Source organism: Labrus bergylta, chromosome 6, assembly GCF_963930695.1.
Source record: "Labrus bergylta chromosome 6, fLabBer1.1, whole genome shotgun sequence".
Lineage (NCBI taxonomy): Eukaryota > Metazoa > Chordata > Actinopteri > Labriformes > Labridae > Labrus > Labrus bergylta.
This window is the reverse complement of record NC_089200.1, coordinates 32,121,167-32,140,651: the sequence shown is the minus strand read 5'-3', so window position 1 is coordinate 32,140,651 and position 19,485 is coordinate 32,121,167. Positions and strand designations below refer to the sequence as shown.

The following is a 19,485-nucleotide window of genomic DNA, read 5'->3' as shown; positions in this document are numbered from 1 at the left end:
CATGATCAAATACAGGATCAGAGTGGATTTAGAACAAGAAACTTCACACACATGTTTTGAGGAGCTCTGAGACTTATTTAAACTGATTGAAGAGGAGGAGGTGAGTGACCTTTAAGTAAAATAAAAACATCCAATTGTGTCTAAAAACAGAATAACTAACTCATAAATAAATTCTTCAGAAGTACTCGTAACCCTGGGCCGACAGATTTTGGACTCCTGCCCACCACTGGGTAAATGTGTTCACAGTGAGCGTGTTTCTTTGTCTTCCTCCTCCTCAGTGTAGATTCATTCACCCCTCGAAGAGAGATGCTGCTTTTGTATTGATTAATTCAGACGTCTTCGAAAGAAACTGAGTGGGATGAAAAAAAAAAATGCCTGTGAGCTTTATGGAAAGCCTTAAACACAAAGTACGAGAAGAAACCTCATTAAACCATCGGAGAACAAGTGGAGTCAATGAAGAAAGTGAAGCCAACAGCTCGTTGTTGGTCCACTGGCTGTTTTAGAATAAAGAACCTCTAAACTAATAGCTTTGATAAGAACTCTACGCTGTAAAATATTCAGACCCAAAGCATGAACACACTTTGAAGCATGAGACGTCTATGATACATGTATCACCTGTTCAGATAAATCTGTAACACTGGTTCTCCTCCTGATGAGTATCTTACACCGCACTGATTAATAATTGAGTAGAGACCCACTTCAACCCCTTCAGAGCTTCACTACGTGTTTGAGATGAAATCTGAAGATGCTCGAGCGCTGATGTTCAAAACGCTTTACAGACGCTCTCTGTCACAGACAGACAGACGGAGGTAAGTGTGGCGTATTGTTCATGTCACAGGGCTGTTAACTCCACAGGAAGTCCTGCTCAAAGACATCAAGACAACAAGGACATCAGTTTGATTCATTTATTTTTTTAAAGAGAACCGACAACTCAACACGTTTCAAACTCTCAAAGAAGTCTTTTATTAACAGCAGAGACCCACATGCTGCTTCACCCTCTATAAAGAACATTTAAAGCAGTCACATGACTTTACCCTCTTTTTAAACAGTGAAGGAGCCATCATAATCTACAAACTGTAACGTTAGCTCTCTGAATGATCAAGACTAACATTACTATATGATCAGACATTAAGGAAACATGCTATGTTGAAGTGCTGGCTTCTCTGACAACAATGCAGCAGTCAGTATGTCCTCCTCCTAACTTTAGATTCTGCTCCTGAATGCTCTGGATTTGTTTAGACCAGAGAAGGTAGGCGCTTTTAAGACACCCCCCACACGGGCATTTTGGACGCCCCTCGGTTTGTCAGATATGAGAGCAGTTATCAGGTCAACGGGTGTTGCAGTGATGGAAGCGGTCAAGAGAAGTGGTTCAGATAGAAGTGATTGTACCCGACCTAAAAAGCCTCTGCATGTTTCTAATAAGCTCCACGAGCAGAAACGTGCTCAAACTAGGATCAATATTGGAGATCAGCTCTCTACAATGTTTAGAATTTAGACTGCAGTACCCATTTTAAACACTAGGTGTCAGAGTTACATACTGCTCCTTAAACAGCAGATTGAAATGTGCCTGGAAACTGAAGATCAAAATGTCGTTATCGACTTTCTTTCTAAGACTTAGAATAAGAACTTCATTGAGACAAATAAATAGTGGTTGAAAAAAAAGGTCTTAGCTGTACACATTATATATTACACAATCATTGTACAAAAAATACATTTATAAAAAATGAATTTTAAACCACTTAGTGGAGGAGAGGTTCCTCCAGAACTCCTGAAAAGTCATCAGGGAACATCAGACTGATGTGGAGAAGGTCGGAGCACAATCAGAAGAATGTCTAATGAGGAAAGCTTTTATACAGCAGGACACCTATAGGACGATCGTCAGATCTCTGACTCATCGTTTATGTATCCCAGACCGTCCAGACTTGAAATGTTGGCCATCGGTGTGAAGTGGTGCTCCCCGTTCCCTTTGAAGTCAACAGCAGAGTGATTATTATTGGCACTGCAGGGTCTACCACAATCCGGCCCCAGGAGCTTGATCTCTGAAGTCCTGTTCGGGATGTGCATGTACTCGGCCGACTGCCTCTTGGCCTCACTTGCACCGGAGCGCTGTGCGAACTTGACGCATTCCCAGTGTCCTTTGCTCCAGATCCAAAGTATGACACCCATCAGGCAGAGACAGAGCAGAGAGAGGAGCGCCACGGCCACCTCCAGACGTGTCACCCTGCCAGCGTCGCTTAGAGTCTCGGGGGACAACGGGTCCTCATTGCCCTGGTCTGGCCCCGGTCCTGGTGCGTCCGTGTTCACACTGTGAGCAGAGTCTGAGGAATCTGTCACCTTGTTGCCAGGAGTAGTGCTGCCATTGTGTCCCGGGCCCAAGGAGAGCTGTAATCGATAAACGGCCACGGTCCTGTTGTACGCTCTGCCGTTGATGTGCTCCACCGAGTTACACGTGTATAGACCGGCGTCCGCTTCAGAGGCGCTCAGGATGAGCAGGCCCCCGCTGTAGATGTAGTATTTGTTGTTGTCGGAGTGAAGCGTTTTGTCACAGAAGCGCCACAGGACCTGTGCCAAGTTGGAATGGAGTTGGCAGGGCAGCTGGATGTTGTTCTCTGGCACCAGGGTGAAGTCCACAGCTGCTGCGGGATCTAAAAAAAGACACCAGCACAAAGTTTTTACAGACTGAATACAAATTAATAAAAACTCCTCAGATGCTGGTTGGCACTCCCAGAAATGAGATCAAACATCATGAATGAATTAACCTGGCCGAGGACAGAGCGAGACGTCTCCCTCCTTTAGACTTTGTAATGCAGGTTTGGAGGAGGAGCCAAGGCTGAGCACTGAGGAGCACAGCGCGGTGCTGAAGTCCCAGGCACAGTACGGGTCCCGGGCCAGGACGCAGTCCTCACATGTGTCATACCGGCTGCAGTTACTGACGGGCATCTGGATCGCCCCCAACTCTGAACCTGCATACAGCTGGCCCTGCGTTTACACGCGTTCACACACACACACACACACACACACACACACACACACACACACACACACACACACACACACACACACACACACACACACACACACACACACACACACACACACACACACACACACACACACACACACACACACACACACACACACACACACACACACACACACGAGCAAACAGTAATATATTTAAAGTGAGGTATAAATTCATACTAAGGCTTATTGTACAACATTTGCAAATAAACACAGCAGTCCTCAGCAGGTAAAGACAATGACCTCATAAACAGTACCGCCCCGGTGATGACCTCATAAACCATACCGCCCCGGTGATGACCATGTTGGGAGTTACCTTGCTGGGTGAGAGGCGCAGGATGGTGATAGGGACGGCGTTTTCATACAGCTGTACTTCCTCGATGATGAACATTTCTCCCGCGTAGTTCACAGCCTTCTGAATGTAACCGTTTTCTAACAGGAGACAGAAGAGCGGGCGGGTTTCAAACCCATGACACACACATGTAATGAAATCAGTCACACCAGGATCGAACCCTCCACCTTCAGGTTGACTCTACCACTGAGCCACAGCCGCCCCAACTATGTGACAGTAGTGGGTTGTGCCATCAAAATAGGTAGTCCTAATCAGGGGTGTGTCTTTACAATCTGATTGGCTATTTGCCAAATCAGAGGCAGGACTTAATTCAAGACCTTCAAGTTTAAGGTCTCGCCCAAGGACACCTTGCATGTTGTCAGCTGGGGATTGAACCCTCAACCTTCTGGTTGAGAGGCGACGACTCTACTAACTGAGCCACAGCCGCCCCTACATCCCTATTCTGGATGTTTCCGACAGGCTGCTGGTGGGTTTCATGTGTTAATGAAGTTGCATTTTTTGTTACTTCTTTTAGTTGCTCATCCAATAAAAAGTTCTCAGCAGCATCTCAAAGGACTTTTTCTTTTTCTGAAAGTTAGACGTTTGTTGTTTTTGAGTCCTTAAAGAATCCAACTAAGAAGATTTATGTTGCCAAATTGTGTTACTTACAAGTCCAGATCATTAATGGGGATAGAAGGGGTTAAAAAATGAATTCATTTGGGTGTGTGTGTGACCACAAACGCCCCCCCCCAGTCAGAAAAGTCTGGAAAAGTCCTGTTTATACAGACTCATAATAAAAATGTTATCTTACCTTTATTGTTAACTTAAGAATTTCACTTCAGAGAAAATCTAAACTTTAAATATTCAAACAGTGAACTCAGGATCTCATCGTCTCCTTCTTTCATCCTGCATCTCTTCAGGTCAAATTTTCTTACCAGTGCCGACGAACATGACGGCATATTTCTGTCCATCCAACGCCAACACACTGTCCACTACAATCCGAGTCAGCAAAGCTCCCTTCTTGAGCAGCAGCGGCCTTCCTGTCAGAGGGCGAACAGCCTCGTCCATGAGGGGCCGGTCCCTGATGAACTGGAGGGTTTTGTCAGGCAGGTCCAGAGAGCGATTCATCCCCATCTTACGGGCCACATTATTAATGCACTGAAGTGAAGACAACTCGCTTTAGTTTTGTGTCTGGGAGATTTCACCTTCTGTGATTTTATACCCACAGTCACTCACCGCTCCTGGTCTGGGGACGGGCACCTCTCCCGTGTACATCACCCACTTTACGTGAGAGGTCTCCACTGCAACAGGTGTCTTGAACTTGCCCTCGTTGAAAATGTCTCTGATGGCGGACACGGCGTACGCACAGACTGCAGAAACCTGAGACAAGCCCCTGGAAACAGCAAACACATAAATGACTGAATCTGACCTCTGACCTCATGAACAGACAAAAAACATTTAATGCAGTTTGTGTGTCGCTGAAGGTTTTGATTCCAGTGCTTACGATTGCGGGGTGAACACGGCGTAGAAGACGCTCTTCCTCCAGTAGTGGTGCTTGAGCAGGAAGACATCCTGGACAATGGGGGGCAGGCTGGGTTCAGGGAGGGAACAATCCAGACGAGCCTTCACGAACGACGTCCACTTCCTCTGTAGTGTCCGCTGGCCGCCCATATCCCCCTACACACACACACACACACACACACACACACACACACACACACACACACACACACACACACACACACACACACACACACACACACACACACACACACACACACACACACACACACACACACACACACACACACACACACACACACACACACACACACACACACACACACACACACACACACACAGACTCTGTTAACTGAAGTCGTCCCTGCCTGACCGGTTCACTCTGGGCTTCATCATACCTTGCAGACACGGGCCACTCGAGACACGGCCACTTTGCTGTAGAAGTCGTACTCCATGGCGTTCTCACTGAAGAACAAGTACACTTTATCATCATCGCCTTCAGCACTGTCGACGCTCTCATCCACAGAGTCCATGTAGACAAAGTTTGGCTCTGAAATCATCAAACATGCAACGAGTGTTTTAGTGCAGAAAGAAACTTTGATGTGTGTCAGCCTCTTGAAAGGATATCAACAGATATCAGCTGCATGATGCATCAGCAGTGCGGCTGCTGCCTCTCCACTATGCCGGCCACCATATCAAACTTTCAAAGGTTTTCGTTTTATTTATTTGAGGAGCAGGAGGAGGAGGAGGAGGCAGAGGAACTCACCACTGAGCCACGAGCTCTTGAACTCGGTGCGCAGAGCCAAGTCGGAGCTGCGCAGAACCACCGGCTCCGAGCCCAAGAAGTTGATGGATGTAGCAGAATAAAGGTCACTTCCTGTTAGACAGGAACAAGATGTGAGGAGGACACATTCCTGGAAATCTGAATTATTATGTTGAAATAACGTCTGATTCAAATGCTTTCTAATTAACTGAATTAACTTAATCTAAACCGGAATAATGAGGAACAGTCCGAGTCCGGGAGGCAGACACACACTGTACTTTTAGAACTGGATCAGGTGTAGACCAGGTCCTGTAGCTATTCTCCTATAGGCTTAGACTTAGACTCCCTCTCTCTCTCTCTCTCTTTGTCTCTCTCTCTCTCTTGCCCTCTCTGTCTCTCTCTCTCTGTCTCTCTCTCTTGCCCTCTCTCTCTCTCTTTCTCTCTCTCTCTTTGTCTCTGTCTCTCTCTCGCCCTCTCTCTCTATCTGTAAATCTCAGTTACTAACCACATATCTTCCTGGGAGCTCCTGAGCTCTTAGGTCTCGTCGGTTACTCTGGGTCGGCCTTCTACTAATGGATCCCCCTTCTTCCTGCATCTCCTTCTATCCCATTTTTCAAACCTGTTCAGTTTCTGCAGATGTCTGTTCATCATGAGTCTGGTTTTGAGGTTTCTGCCTCTTAAAGGATGTTTTTCCTCTCCTCTGTAACTTTTGCTAAATGTGCTCATGATGCTCCTCTGGTCTTTGTAACATAACAATGAGTGAGGTCTTTTAGCTGCTCTTTTTAAAAGTGTCTTCAGATAACATTTGTTATGAATTGGCGCTCTCTACAAACACAGATTGAGTGGATGTGTGGAGGGAGCAGTAATGCATTCGGCGCTCACATTAAAGTCTGCAATGGTTATCTCGTCCGCTCCCTTCAGTTGGTGCACTTTGAACATTCAGCTCTATTCTGTGCTTTTGTTCTCTTTGGCAACAACACCTGACTCAAACACTCACCGATCATGAGGGAGGAGTATCTCTGGAAGGGATCAAAAGGACACTTCCCCTTTCCCTCTTCCTGCTTTCCCTCCAGCCTCAGCTGTCCGTTAAAGAACGTCTGCCCGGAAACAGAAGGGGACAGAGGGCAAAGACAAATAAAGAAAACAATGTGTTACTCTATTCAGACACAGTTTGGGGACAGAACCAGAGGATCTGAGGAGCGGCTGCATGTTGAAGCCTGTTAAAAACAACTTGTATATAAGTGCATTTTAGAGGGACCTGATCTTTGACTTTACTTTGAACAAATAACATGTTGCAGAGACCAGTTAAAGGAAGAATGTGTGATTTTCTGATCCAGTAGATGTCGCCCTTGAGCACCAGGATGAAACAAAAACAAACTGCTGTTTAGCCACGCCTCCTCCATACTGAAGTGTCCGCTCTCCTCCAGAGACACACCTCCAACTCCTCTACACTCACATTCACATGAAGGAGTTATGAATAAGAACGCACCATAATTAAGCACCACGGATAAACTTGTTCTTTGCTCGAGCTGCAGGCCCACTCTTGAAATCTGACTGGTTACCACAAGGGTCCACCGCAATTCCTAAACTATAGCCCTGTTGAGGCTGCAGTTTTAAGCCGTGGTATTTACGTCCCTGTGACGTGACCCCCCCCTCTGTAACATCTTCAGAGGCATTACAGAGGAGAGACGGGATCAGCTGGTCCAGCGGGGGAGGGCAGCTGTGTGTGTGTGTGCATGTGTGTGTGGAGCTCCCACTGTGCCATGCTTCTGCAACGCCAAAACGCAAAGTGACCTCAAGGAGCGTACAAGAAGAGAATCAATATGAATGTAGAAAGATGTGATGAGATGACGGCTGATCAGTCAAACTATTTGGGCTGCACTGCAACAGAATTCTAATAATAGCTTTCTTTGCATTTCCATGTGGAACATTTTCTTTTGTCAGCACTTTAAAGTTTAACTTTGAACATTAGCACTTTCACACTTGCAGGAAACTCCTGAAAAACTCAGAAGAAACCTTACCCTATGAAGCGTCAAAACCAACAAAATGACGCACCACTTCTTCAACCACTTTTTAGGTCGGGTACAATCACTTCTACCTGAACCACTTCTCTTGACCGCTTCCATCGCTGCAACACCTGTTGACCTGATAACTGCTCTCATATCTGACAAACGTCCAAAACGGCCGTGTCTTAAAAGCGCCTACCTTCTCTGGTCCAAACAAATCCAGAGCATTCAGGAGCAGAATCTAAAGTTAGAAGGAGGACATACTGACTGCTGCATTGTTGTCAGAGAAGCCAGCACTTCAACATAGCATGTTTCTTTAATGTCTGATCATATAGTAAGATACCTTTATCATCTTACTCTCTACACATCTCACTTTAAGGAATAGGGGAAAATGTTTGCTTAAGATTTTGAATGTCTCAAACCTCCACATCAACAGAGGTTCTGCCTGCAGATTTATAAATCTAGACTACATAAGCTTTAAATTGAAAACTTACCATGTAGTAACAGGAGGGGCTGAAAGCATTGGTGCCACACACATACATGGTGGTGTCGTTTAGCCTGTGCAGGGTTCGGATGTAGTTTCGGCATTCCACCTGCAACACGATCCAGCAGAAAGAATGCCAAGGTCGTAGCTTTGTTAGTTCAGCCGCAAAAAAACACAAACATGGCGCATACGTCCATACACTGAGGGCACGAGCTGCCTTGAACTGAGCTGCTGACCAGAGGGGTCAAGGCTGTGCACAGGCCTTTTTACTTCTCATGCCTCTATTTGGACATTCAGGCGTGTAGCTGTAAGCAGAGCACTTCAAAGAGAATTCAGTGTGTGGAGTTGAAAAAAGAGTAGCACATAAATGATTTACTAATGCAGAGAGATAAAACTGCACAAGGGGAGTAAAACTCTTTCACTCGTCTTTAGCCTACAAGTGAAATCTAAGGGTGTTTTTCAAAGACGTTACACAAACCTCGAGATGTTTTCCTTTGTACTTGCACTCCCTCTGCTTTTCCTCCGTAACTCGCCAATACACCTGCATCAACAGAGAGAGGGAGGCGTGTCAGAGCTCGCAAGGAACGTGTGTCGCAACCCCCCAGCACCACAGCGATGCTGAACGCTCAAAACATGTCGTTGTTTTTGGTTACGTGGAGAGCGGTCAGTACACTGTGGAAGTACCTGCAGACGGGGTCACTAACGCACAACAACTCCAATCTGTTGAAGAACCGCTATGAATCAACAGACTTTAATGTAGAGCTCACACATGATCATTGGTTTCACTTCCACATGCAGACGCACGCTAAACAGATGTCAAAAGAGGGCGCTGCTTTCTACAAGCTCTGATGACTCCAAACGCTGTGAAGCTTTCACCTTGTCAGTCCTCACAAAAGAAATCCTCCATATCTGACACTGTGAGACTGAACTGCTCATAATTCATGTCCACACCTTCACAGCCTTTGATGTGGGATCACAAATAGACACGACTTCATTTGGAAGGAGCTAAAAAGTTTCAGGGAAACCGAGCTGTAATCCTTGATTAGGGCTTGCGGAAGTCTCAAAGTGAGTGGCGTGCTAATTCTCCCCGATAAAAACGCCTTTCGACCCGCTGCATGCAGAGTTTCATAAATGTTCATTTTCATCTTTTATATATTTGAATCTCTCAATGAAAAGCTGCTCGTAGTAATTTGAGTGTTGTATCAAAATATGGTGATAACTAGAACAACTTCAACTCTGTACATTAGAGATAAACGGGAAAAGGAACTAAAGAGAAAAATAACCAAGGAGGAGTGGTATAACATGTGTAGGACACAGAGTAGAACGTCAAGCTCGAGAATGTGGAGGGAATACGGTCAGAGAAATAGTGTGAGATTTTTCATCACACCAAAACTTAAAGGAAGATTCTCACTTCTCCCACAGCCTTGCTGGAGACAGTGTGGGGAACATGATGTGTGAAAATGAGTACTGGGATGAAGTGTGGAAAGGAATGAAAGCAAGTTTAGGTTATGAACTTCCTAAGACTTGTGAAGTGCTGTATCTGGGAAATTTAACACAGGAAAATATACAACTGGTTGGACATTGTGGAAAAACAACATGATATGGAGAACTTTACACACAATTTAAGACCACACCAATATGCATGCCAAGGAAAATGGAAAAGTGGAGTGACTTTAAAACCCATCACAAAGTCTGAATGGACTATTTAAAAGGAGGCTAAACTGACACTAACGTTTGTATACTGTGTTTATTTTGATGTATCCTCATCAATAAAATAAAATAAAATATAAGTAATAAAAAAAAAAGCTTTCAGCATTCACACGTTTCTCTCCAACACTCCTTCTTCATGGTGTTCCGCTCTTACCATGGCCTTCCTCACAGAGATGTCGTTGATGTCCAGAGCGTAGACGGCCTCTCGGGCTCCCAGCAGCACCACGCCCAGGTCCTCTCTCATCAGCATGGTGGAGTAGTTGAAGATCCCCTCTTCTCTGAACGACCCTAACTCGTCTAAACAAGAAAACATCTAAGTTAGCCGATTCATGTCGTGATGTCTCTCCGCTGCTGTTAACAGCTTAAAAGAGCCCTTGAGCACCAGCATGAAAACAACTCGCGCTGCATTGTTGTGTTAGCATGCTAATGCTAGCAATCTTTATTATGCTGGTATCTTCACACTGCATGTAAATTTACCTGAAATGAGCGTGATCTAGAAACACAGTTAAGCAGTGAGTACAGTATGTTATTCTTCTTTTCTCTAGTCCCTCAATTAAACAACTTTTATACACGAGGGGAGGAGTCAGCCGGCCGTCCTGACGATGTAAACAAAGTGAAGATAGGACTCTGAAAACTCTGAAAACATCACAGACAGTGGGACTCAGGTGTTACACCCATTGTAGACAGTCATGACTCACAGTTATTTTCAGGGGATATACTTGATTTCTATTTAAGTGCGAAAAATCACATAGAAAGCCTTTAAATGTGTTTAGTGCTCAAACACATCAGTTAACATCTGCACAGACACAGACTGAGGAGTAAATGAAGAAGTTGGTCTTACTCTGGTAGGGGACGGTTTTGCGCGGGACCCCGTAGTGAGTGTTGAGTGCACTGAATGAAACGTGGAGCATCCATCCACAGACGATGCTCAGGACGGTCAGAAGAGACATGGCTCAGAGTCCCCGGGTTTGTCTCAGTGTGGAGGAGCTGCACAGTCCAGCTCTGCCACCTCAAGAGCCCCGATCAGAGACGGGTCATGGTCCAGAGTCTCAGTCCAGGTGTTGCTATGGTTACACTGTGTCTGTGTCTCTTTCCTTTACATGTGGCGCTCTGGCACGAGTCATCTCTGTTTTCACAGGCTCTCTAAAGGCAGCTCATATGTATGTTATGCTCATATATATCTACGGGGACAGTGGAGTGGAAACGTCAGCCTGCTTCGACTCAGTTTGAAGTTGGGTGCTCTGCCTCGGATATATCTATGTTGGCTTTAGCCTCCAGCGAAGAGTTAATGAGCCACCTCGGTCCTCTCTGGAAGGAGGAGCAGAAGCCATGCTGCCCGCCTACTGCTGTGGGGCGCTGGAGGAGATCATCTTCACGGTGCCAACCTCTAAGAGAGATATGAAAAACATCTATGAGTTAATTATTAAAGAGATCCATGATGTGGAGAGACTTACAGTGCCTGCTATCAAAAATAGGCTTTAAGTATAGCTTTGAGCTACCTCCAAAAACATCGGCTGCAACATTTAGGCAACATGACACGAGAGGGGGTGATGTAACACCTCCACTTCCACAGTGATATTCCTTTAGTACAAGTTATACAGCAGCTTATAGATGTTCATTTTCTGCTCCACCAACTTTAAAGACAGAGTCAGCAGCTTGTTCCTTCAAAATAAAATACAGACTTCTCCTAAAGTGAAGACAGAGTCAGCAGCTTGTTCCTTCAAAATAAAAGACAGACTTCTCCTAAAGTGAAGACAGAGTCAGCAGCTTGTTCCTTCAAAATAAAAGACAGACTTCTCCTAAAGTGAAGCTGCTCCATCGTCTCTTCTGGGCCTCCATACATGTGTGGTGGTGACTGTGTCTGCAGAGACTCTGTCCTCTGACTGGATTTTACTGTTCCGCTTTGTTCTGGTTGACTCGGCACGTTTCTGGGGGGAGCTAGTGTGTTTCCTCCAGCCAATGACAGCGCAGCAGGTGAGTTTAGGAGTGAAGACAATTCAGTGATTGAACACGAGTCTAGGCCTGTGAAGGCTGTTTCGTCATGAGCCCAGGATCCGGCCGAAGATTTCTGCCTTTTAATAAAGCAGTTTTTTCTAACCACTGTAACTTTTGCTGCTTTGCTAAAGTGCTCATGATGGATAGACCAGATCTTTGTAACATAACAATGAGTAAGATCTTTTACCTGCTTTTTGTAACATAACAATAAGTAAGGTCTTCTACCTGCTTTTTGTAGTGTCTCAAGATAACACTTGTTATGAGTTGACGCTATACAAATAAAAATTGATTGATTGATTGAATATGACGGACGTGGACATAGCGTTAAAGAAGAGAAAATATAATCAGAGTGAGGAGAAACACCAAGTGGATAAAGCTCGTTCTAAAACTTCCTGTTGGACAGGCAGGTGACAAACACCGGCGGTTAGCTTGTGCTATCCATGTTGACCTGCTACTTTGTATCATGTACATTTATTTGTCTGTTGTTCTCTGTGATACACAGAGTGGTATATGGAGTGATACACAGTGATATATTGAGTGATATATGAGGTGATGTATGGAGTGATACACGGAGTGATATATGGAGTGATACACGGAGTGATACATGAAGTGATACACTGAGTGATATATGGAGTGATGTATGGAGTGATATATGGAGTGATACACTGAGTGATATATGGAGTGATATATGGAGTGATGTATGGAGTGATATACGGAGTGATATACAGTGTGATATATGGAGTGATATATGGAGTGCTATATGGAGTGATACACAGTGATAGATGGAGTGATACACTGAGTGATATATGAAGTGATATATGAGGTGATACATGGAGTGGTATATGGAGTGATACACGGAGTGGTATATGGAGTGATACACAGAGTGGTATATGGAGTGATATATGGAGTGATATATGGAGTGATACATGGAGTGGTATATGGAGCGATACACGGAGTGATATATGGAGTGATACACAGAGTGGTATATGGAGTGATACACAGAGTGGTATATGAAGTGATACACAGAGTGGTATATGGAGTGATACACAGTGATATATTGAGTGATCTATGAGGTGATGTATGGAGTGATACACGGAGTGATATATATATCCACAAAGTGATATGTGGAGTGATATATGGAGTGATATATAGAATGATACACAGAGTGGTATATGGAGTGATACAGAGTGGTATATGGAGTGATACACTGAGTGATATATGGAGTGATGTATGGAGTGATATATGGAGTGATACACTGAGTGATATATGGAGTGATATATGGAGTGATACACAGCGTGATATATGGAGTGATACACTGAGTGATACACAGAGTGATATATGGAGTGATGTGTGGAGTGATGTGTGGAGTGATATATGGAGTGATATATGGAGTGATACACTGAGTGATATATGGAGTGATATATGGAGTGATACACAGAGTGATATATGGAGTGATATATGGAGTGATGTGTGGGGTGATGTGTGGAGTGATGTATGGAGTGATATATGGAGTGATACACTGAGTGATATATGGAGTGATATATGGAGTGATACACAGCGTGATATATGGAGTGATACACTGAGTGATACATAGAGTGATACACAGAGTGATATATGGAGTGATATATGGAGTGATGTGTGGAGTGATATATGGAGTGATACACTGAGTGATATATGGAGTGATACACAGCGTGATATATGGAGTGATATGTGGAGTGATATATGGAGTGACACATGCAGTGATGTGTGAGGTGATACATCCATGCGATGTTCTCTATATCAGCGCTCATGGAAAGCCTCCCGTCCAATCAGACTGCTTGTTCGACTGTTGTATGACATAAACATTATTATGAAAAGTCATGAGAGGAAACTGCAGAGCCCCCGCTGCCCATCACCCCCCCCCCCCACCCCCCCTCCCCTTCCTCCTGCACTCTGTGTCTTCCTGTCCTCCTCCCCGATAAGAACCTGCTTCCTCTGGGCTCTGCAGGGTTCATGCAGCAGCAGAGGGGATCGTTCAGGTTCGGGCTTGCATGCAGATCACAATAATTCCCTCCTTTAACGCTCCATCCCTACCCGGGGAATCACGTTGAATTGAGACTTAAGACTTTGGCAAGTTTTTTCTTTCTGTTATGACTAACTGAGCGGTGTGGCCTCATTCAAAATATATCAAGGCACTTTTTCCTCTGAATAACACACAAAGCATACTTAAGAGCAGACACGCCAGGTAAAAACTATATTCTTATCTTTGTGGTGCACGCGGCTACAAAGCCGCCGCACCACACGGCTGCTTTGCAACACTTATTTAGATTTGAGCTCACAGAGAGAAAAACACTCGGATCGTTTCATTAGAGGTGCATCCTTTGAACACAAACACCACAGAGCCCTCGCCTGTTGACAGAAAATGACAGCTTCCAGATTCCCTGGAGAGACAGCCAAGCACTCGCTCCCCTGCGCCTCTGAACAACCTTCTTTTTCAACAAACTGCCACACTCCCTCCTTGTTGTTACTCCACACAGCGGGGCGAGCTGCTGCATGTTTAGGACTGCTCATTTGTTGTTACAGCGTCAACATCTTGCATACTCTTGCCCCCGGGCTGTGGGGGGGAGGTGGGGTGGTGGGTTGGGGTAGTGGGGGGCAGAGTGTGTGCAGGTTGAGGGTCTCTCTCAGGGTTTGACAGATCCCTCCAAACCGTGCAGACAGACAGGTATGACTGAGACAAGAAAAGAGCACGCAGCAGCTGTCACTCTTTTCTCTTCCTGTTAAGGCATGCTCACACACACACACACACACACACACACACACACACAGAAACATGAGTGCGTGTGGACAGAGTGTGTGTAGGCGGTGATTGTGGAGTAAAGTCACCAGGTGTACTTACCTTTACTGAAGACAGACAGACTCAGATAATCTAAATGTGATGATGAAACTCTGACAGATCAGCCCGTCTCCCTCTTACATGTATCACCATGAACACATTAACAATGTGTGACCACACCCAGCAGCTAACCAGCTACATCACCGTTCATTTGGAGTCAAATATTTACTCCACTACTCCGTCTGTTCAGTGTCTCCACACACTGAATAAACTGTGGTTCACTCTGCTCTCTTCACCGGGTAATTCTGTCCGTCCCTCAGTGCTTTAAAGCTCAGGAAAGGTGTCATAATAATTATCAGTGGCTAATGCTGCTTAATGCATTAATGTTTTTAATCTCGATTAATCTCATGCTGTTTTGTCCCTTCAGGCTCCCCGTAGATAATCGTCCTCAGAGTCTCCCTGTAGTCTCAGTGATGTAAAAGAAGGACACTGCTGCATCTTTGAATGTCTCATTTCACTTTAACAAACTTTCAGACAGCTCAGCTGACCAGTCCAAAGTAATATCCACCTTATGACATCACACACTGACCTTATGACATCACACATTGACCTTTGTTAGCATTCCTTTGAGCTGTTTGACTTCAGTTTGGGATCCCTAACCACTTCCTGTTTCTGTGCTTAACTTCATGTCCTAACCTTCACTCTACAGGAAGGGCCTTACTTTATTTCAAAATAAAAGCACACAGCGAGTTAAGTACTCTCAGCTTAGGATAGTACAAACATTCAAAATAAAAGCCTCACAAGTTTTATTTTTAAATTTGAAATAATGAAATTTCAAACATGCAATGAATCATGATGAACTGTTGAAATTTAACGATTAATCACAATTTAAAAAGATAATTGTTTGACAGTCCTAATATAAAGATAAATTATGATCCATGTAAGTAGATATCCTTAAAAACCTGCTTAATGCTCGGGCTGATATCGTTTTATCATCAGTCACAACGTAGAGCGTGCCATGTCCGTCATGTGACTTGAAATACGTCATGCTGCTTCTTTTTGTTGTTCAGAACCAGAACTCGCCAATGTTCTCGTTTTCCACGACCAATCAACATAAGGTTCTGAAAACGACGCTGAGACGGTGCCTTCCTTCCCGTGCGCTCACACATGCATGTGTCATTTTTAATCATTTGATTCCCATCATACTAAAAAAATCTGTTTACACATAAACAAAGGGTTAATCTGGCATTTCCAGATAATGATCACATATCTATGAGGGGGAATCCACCTTTACTTCCTGCTTTGTTGGTTTGAATAAATCAGGAGAGCATCTTTGACTTTTCATCTTTGAAGAGAAATACATCGTCTGCATAAAAAGAAAAGCCTTGTGTGGTTGTTTCTGAAGAAATTCGATATTTGGAGCCCTGTTTGCAAAGAGAAAATCAACATCAGGGGAAATGAACATCTGCAAACCAGGACAAACACTACGTTAAATGATGTGTTTGTTTTGTTTCATGGTATTTCCTTATTTCCTGATGGAGGCAAGCAATTTTTCTACCGTGTCAGCCTGTCGGAGTTAACGCATCCAACGCGGATTTGTTTGTTTATTTATAGACGTAGTGGTTTGTCATATTTTCCTTTATTGATAAGAAGTATTTAAAATAAATGGATTGTGTTAATTTCTTCGAGCTAAGCACGCGTCCGAAAAGCTTCCACATTCATCCCTCAAGTGACTTTTCTAAACCATATTGGGTTTGTTACACTACACTAAGTGTGACTAGAACAGTTTCTCTGCGTCTCTGCCGGTCCCAAATGTAAATGTGAACGTGCATGTGACACGTGTACCTTTATGCTCAGCTAAAAAACCTGAAAAGGTTTGCACCGTGTTAGCCGCTGGGTTTTCTTCCTCATGGTGGTTGTAGAGTGTGAACAACTGTGAGTTCAAAGGCTTCACACGAAGCGGCACAATGAGCTGGAGAAGCCCTGCAGCTGTATCTCCAGACACTCCGACCACAAGAAGCACTGAGGATATTTATAGTCAGTTCAGGACTCTCTCTGCCATATCTGCACAACTCCTCCTTGAATCTTCACAACAACTTTACGTGTTGCGTTCAAAGTCAAAACTCATAAACAGCAGCGTCAGAAACATGCACAGACAAGCAGAGTGCTGTCACCAGCGTGACTCACAGCACATCCACAGAGCTGTGTGAACAGTGGAGCAGCTGGAGAGAGCCGTGACAGTGAGGGCCTCGGGTGAAGTGTGCTGCATTTGCATTAGGCCGCTGTGTGCTGTATGGACGAGGCCTCCCCTGGCTCTAACTGATTCACCTGTGTGGCTGACTAACTGCTCCACACGTTCCATGCTGCTCCAGTCACTGACTGATTTTCTGTCTGTCTCCGAGCACCACACAAACGTAAAGCTCAACAGCACGCTGCATGGCAGGCCCGGCTTATGAGGCAAGCTGTGACACAGAATTCCCCCATAGGGGCCTAAACAGGAAACCTGTTGTGGGAGGGTGTTCACCTTTGACACTCCTTGTGTCAGAGACTCTGTTGTGAAACACTCACCATGGAAAACACACCCGTAGTTCAGCAGCAGGTTATATTATTGCAAGCAGCAATGACTAAAAACAAAACCGCTCTTCACACCATAATGACAGCAGCTCGCCACCTTTTGTTTTGTGGTGTAGGAAAGTTGTAATTACCTGAAAAAAGCTGCAGCGTGGACACTTTTCAAGCTTCTCATGAAACGTGTCATTAAGCTGAAGGATAACTAAGAGTCAAAGCAGTAAACAAAGACAATAAGCAAAGAACACATCGAGCGCCGCCTCTCTCCTGAGTGGAGAGACGGGTCTGATTGTGTGTGAACGCATGCAAACACGGAGGACACACACACACACACACACACACACACACACACACACACACACACACACACACACACAGGCAAGTCTGAGCAGGAGCTGGGGCACAAAATGAGCCGAAAACTTTGCCTGAGTTGTGTGACAAGTTCAGTGACAGATGGGAACACCCAACACAACCAAATGTGGCGAGCAGCTTAGATTGAAAATCAATCCAGAGGAACAGATTTTATGTAACTGTCTGAAACTGAAAACCACATACACAGAATCACACAGACACCTTCTTAATTATCGTATTCAGAGACAAAGCTACAAGCATCAGGAGGTCAAACCTCTCCATATTATATTAGGGGGTGTAGAGATACCACATAGAGCACCCACTGTTTGTGATTCACTTTGGGGCAGCTCCTGCAGACACACGTCCGATGTGTCCTTGGGAAAGACACTTAACCCCAAGTTGATTCCACTGCTTTATCAGCGACGTGTGAATGTGTATGTGAATGAGTTAATACTGATGGACTCTTTACTCAGCAGCCTCTACCATCAGTGTATGAATGGATGAGTTAATACTGATGGACTCTTTACACAGCAGCCTCTACCATCAGTGTATGAATGGATGAGTTAATACTGATGGACTCTTTACTCAGCAGCCTCTACCATCAGTGTGTGAATGGATGAGTTAATACTGATGGACTCTTTACTCAGCAGCCTCTACCATCAGTGTATGAATGGATGAGTTAATACTGATGGACTCTTTACACAGCAGCCTCTACCATCGGTGTGTGAATAGGTGTGTAAAAAAACATACAAGCTCAAGTCCATTTACCATAATTCCTCTTTTTAACGGCCAAAAAATTGGAAGAGGAAGCATTTGGTAAAACTAAATGTGAAGATCTGTTTCTCAAAGCTTTGGTTCTCATATTACTGATTGTTAAAATCACTGAGATTGTACTGCTATAGAGGTGTGGAAAGCTTTAACAGCTATGGTGCATATATATTAAAAAGTGAAGTAAAGAGCATCAGAGCCAGCTTTGACCACGCAGTGCTGTGTGAGCTGCAGTGTGACAGCTACAATTGGACAATCCCCCGAGCGAGTGCGCTGACAGCGTTTCTATCTGCTCTCTCACAAACATCAAGCTCTATCATTCTCTCCATCCACAACAAGCTGCTCAGGGTTCTATATTCAGACCTAGCATTCAGTGGACTGTAGTCACATCATGAAAACACTGGCATGTTTAGTTCTGATGTTAATGAATCTGTTACACAGCTGTGAAGATTTCAGCTCCGTGGAGAAACGTGCACATGATTAAAACATAGAACCAAGCCATCAGTTTCTATTTTATAGACTTAGACAGGGAGGTTAGTTTGAGTGTGTGCAGACTCTATGAGGATTTTCAGAGGAGGAAATCTCTGCACTTTAAAGTCATGAAAACAGTTTCTCTTGAGGTCCAAAGCTGGACTTCTTTCCATGCACCCCTCGACCCCAACCAGAAGTTTAAAGCGTTTTATTTCCACGTCTGTGTCCGCCTGCAGTGAAGGCTTTCCACGCAGACTATCGTATATCCCACTGCTGCTGAGCTTTCGGCTTCTATTATTAGATTAGGATTTCCCATAATCTTAGATAAGACACAGAAGTTACACCACGGGTTGCCAAATCCAATTCCCAGAACCAGCAGCCTGCTGGGACGAAGCTGCACACAAACAAGTCAGTAAGTGAGAACATAGACGAGTTCCAACACTCACCGGGACCGACACCGGGACCGGGACCGTGACTTGTCAGCATCCACGTTAATTTAAAAAAAGAAAAGGGTTTGAGGGTGTTTTTCAGGTCTGTGATCCGGCTCGACGCTCTTCTTGGCTCCACCTGTAACGTTCACTTCTCGTCTTTATTCCTGCAGGGAGCGATTATCATGCAGCTCCCCGCGGTAGGCAGTGCCTGCTCATGTGACGTTTGACTCTACCTTTCTTCAAAAAAAAC

At 44.6% G+C, this 19,485-nt stretch overlaps 1 protein-coding gene across 2 annotated transcripts; it reads right to left on the bottom strand.

The window, feature by feature from the left end:
• Window positions 1-891: 891 nt before the first annotated feature.
• Window positions 892-19,428, bottom strand: si:ch211-129c21.1 (uncharacterized protein LOC563087 homolog). 2 transcript variants are annotated; one of them, XM_020653537.3, is made up of 14 exons: window positions 19,251-19,410; window positions 10,678-11,223; window positions 9,991-10,133; window positions 8,605-8,667; window positions 8,137-8,235; window positions 6,634-6,733; window positions 5,640-5,750; window positions 5,272-5,423; window positions 4,857-5,029; window positions 4,589-4,745; window positions 4,288-4,510; window positions 3,338-3,453; window positions 2,760-2,979; window positions 892-2,645 (listed from the first exon to the last, which is right to left on the bottom strand). In XM_020653537.3, the coding sequence occupies exons 2-14, from the start codon at window positions 10,784-10,786 to the stop codon at window positions 1,879-1,881; spliced, it is 2,433 nt and encodes an 810-aa protein (XP_020509193.1). In that variant the 5' UTR covers window positions 10,787-11,223; window positions 19,251-19,410; the 3' UTR covers window positions 892-1,878. The 2 variants fall into 2 exon arrangements, with proteins under 2 accessions (XP_020509193.1, XP_020509194.1); XM_020653538.3 differs by lacking the exon at window positions 10,678-11,223 and having other exon boundaries at window positions 19,251-19,428.
• Between the last annotated feature and the right edge of the window lie 57 nt (window positions 19,429-19,485).

What these genes read in the sequence shown, in the direction of transcription:
- si:ch211-129c21.1 (XM_020653537.3), bottom strand. Translation starts at nt 10,786, where the DNA reads ATGTCTCTTCTGACCGTCCTGAGCATCGTCTGTGGATGGATGCTCCAC. An exon ending in ATACTCCTCCCTCATGATCG is followed by an intron (nt 5,751 to 6,633) that starts GTGAGTGTTTGA and finishes CCTGTCTAACAG; the next exon opens with GAAGTGACCTTTATTCTGCT. An exon ending in CAAGAGCTCGTGGCTCAGTG is followed by an intron (nt 5,424 to 5,639) that starts GTGAGTTCCTCT and finishes TGATGATTTCAG; the next exon opens with AGCCAAACTTTGTCTACATG.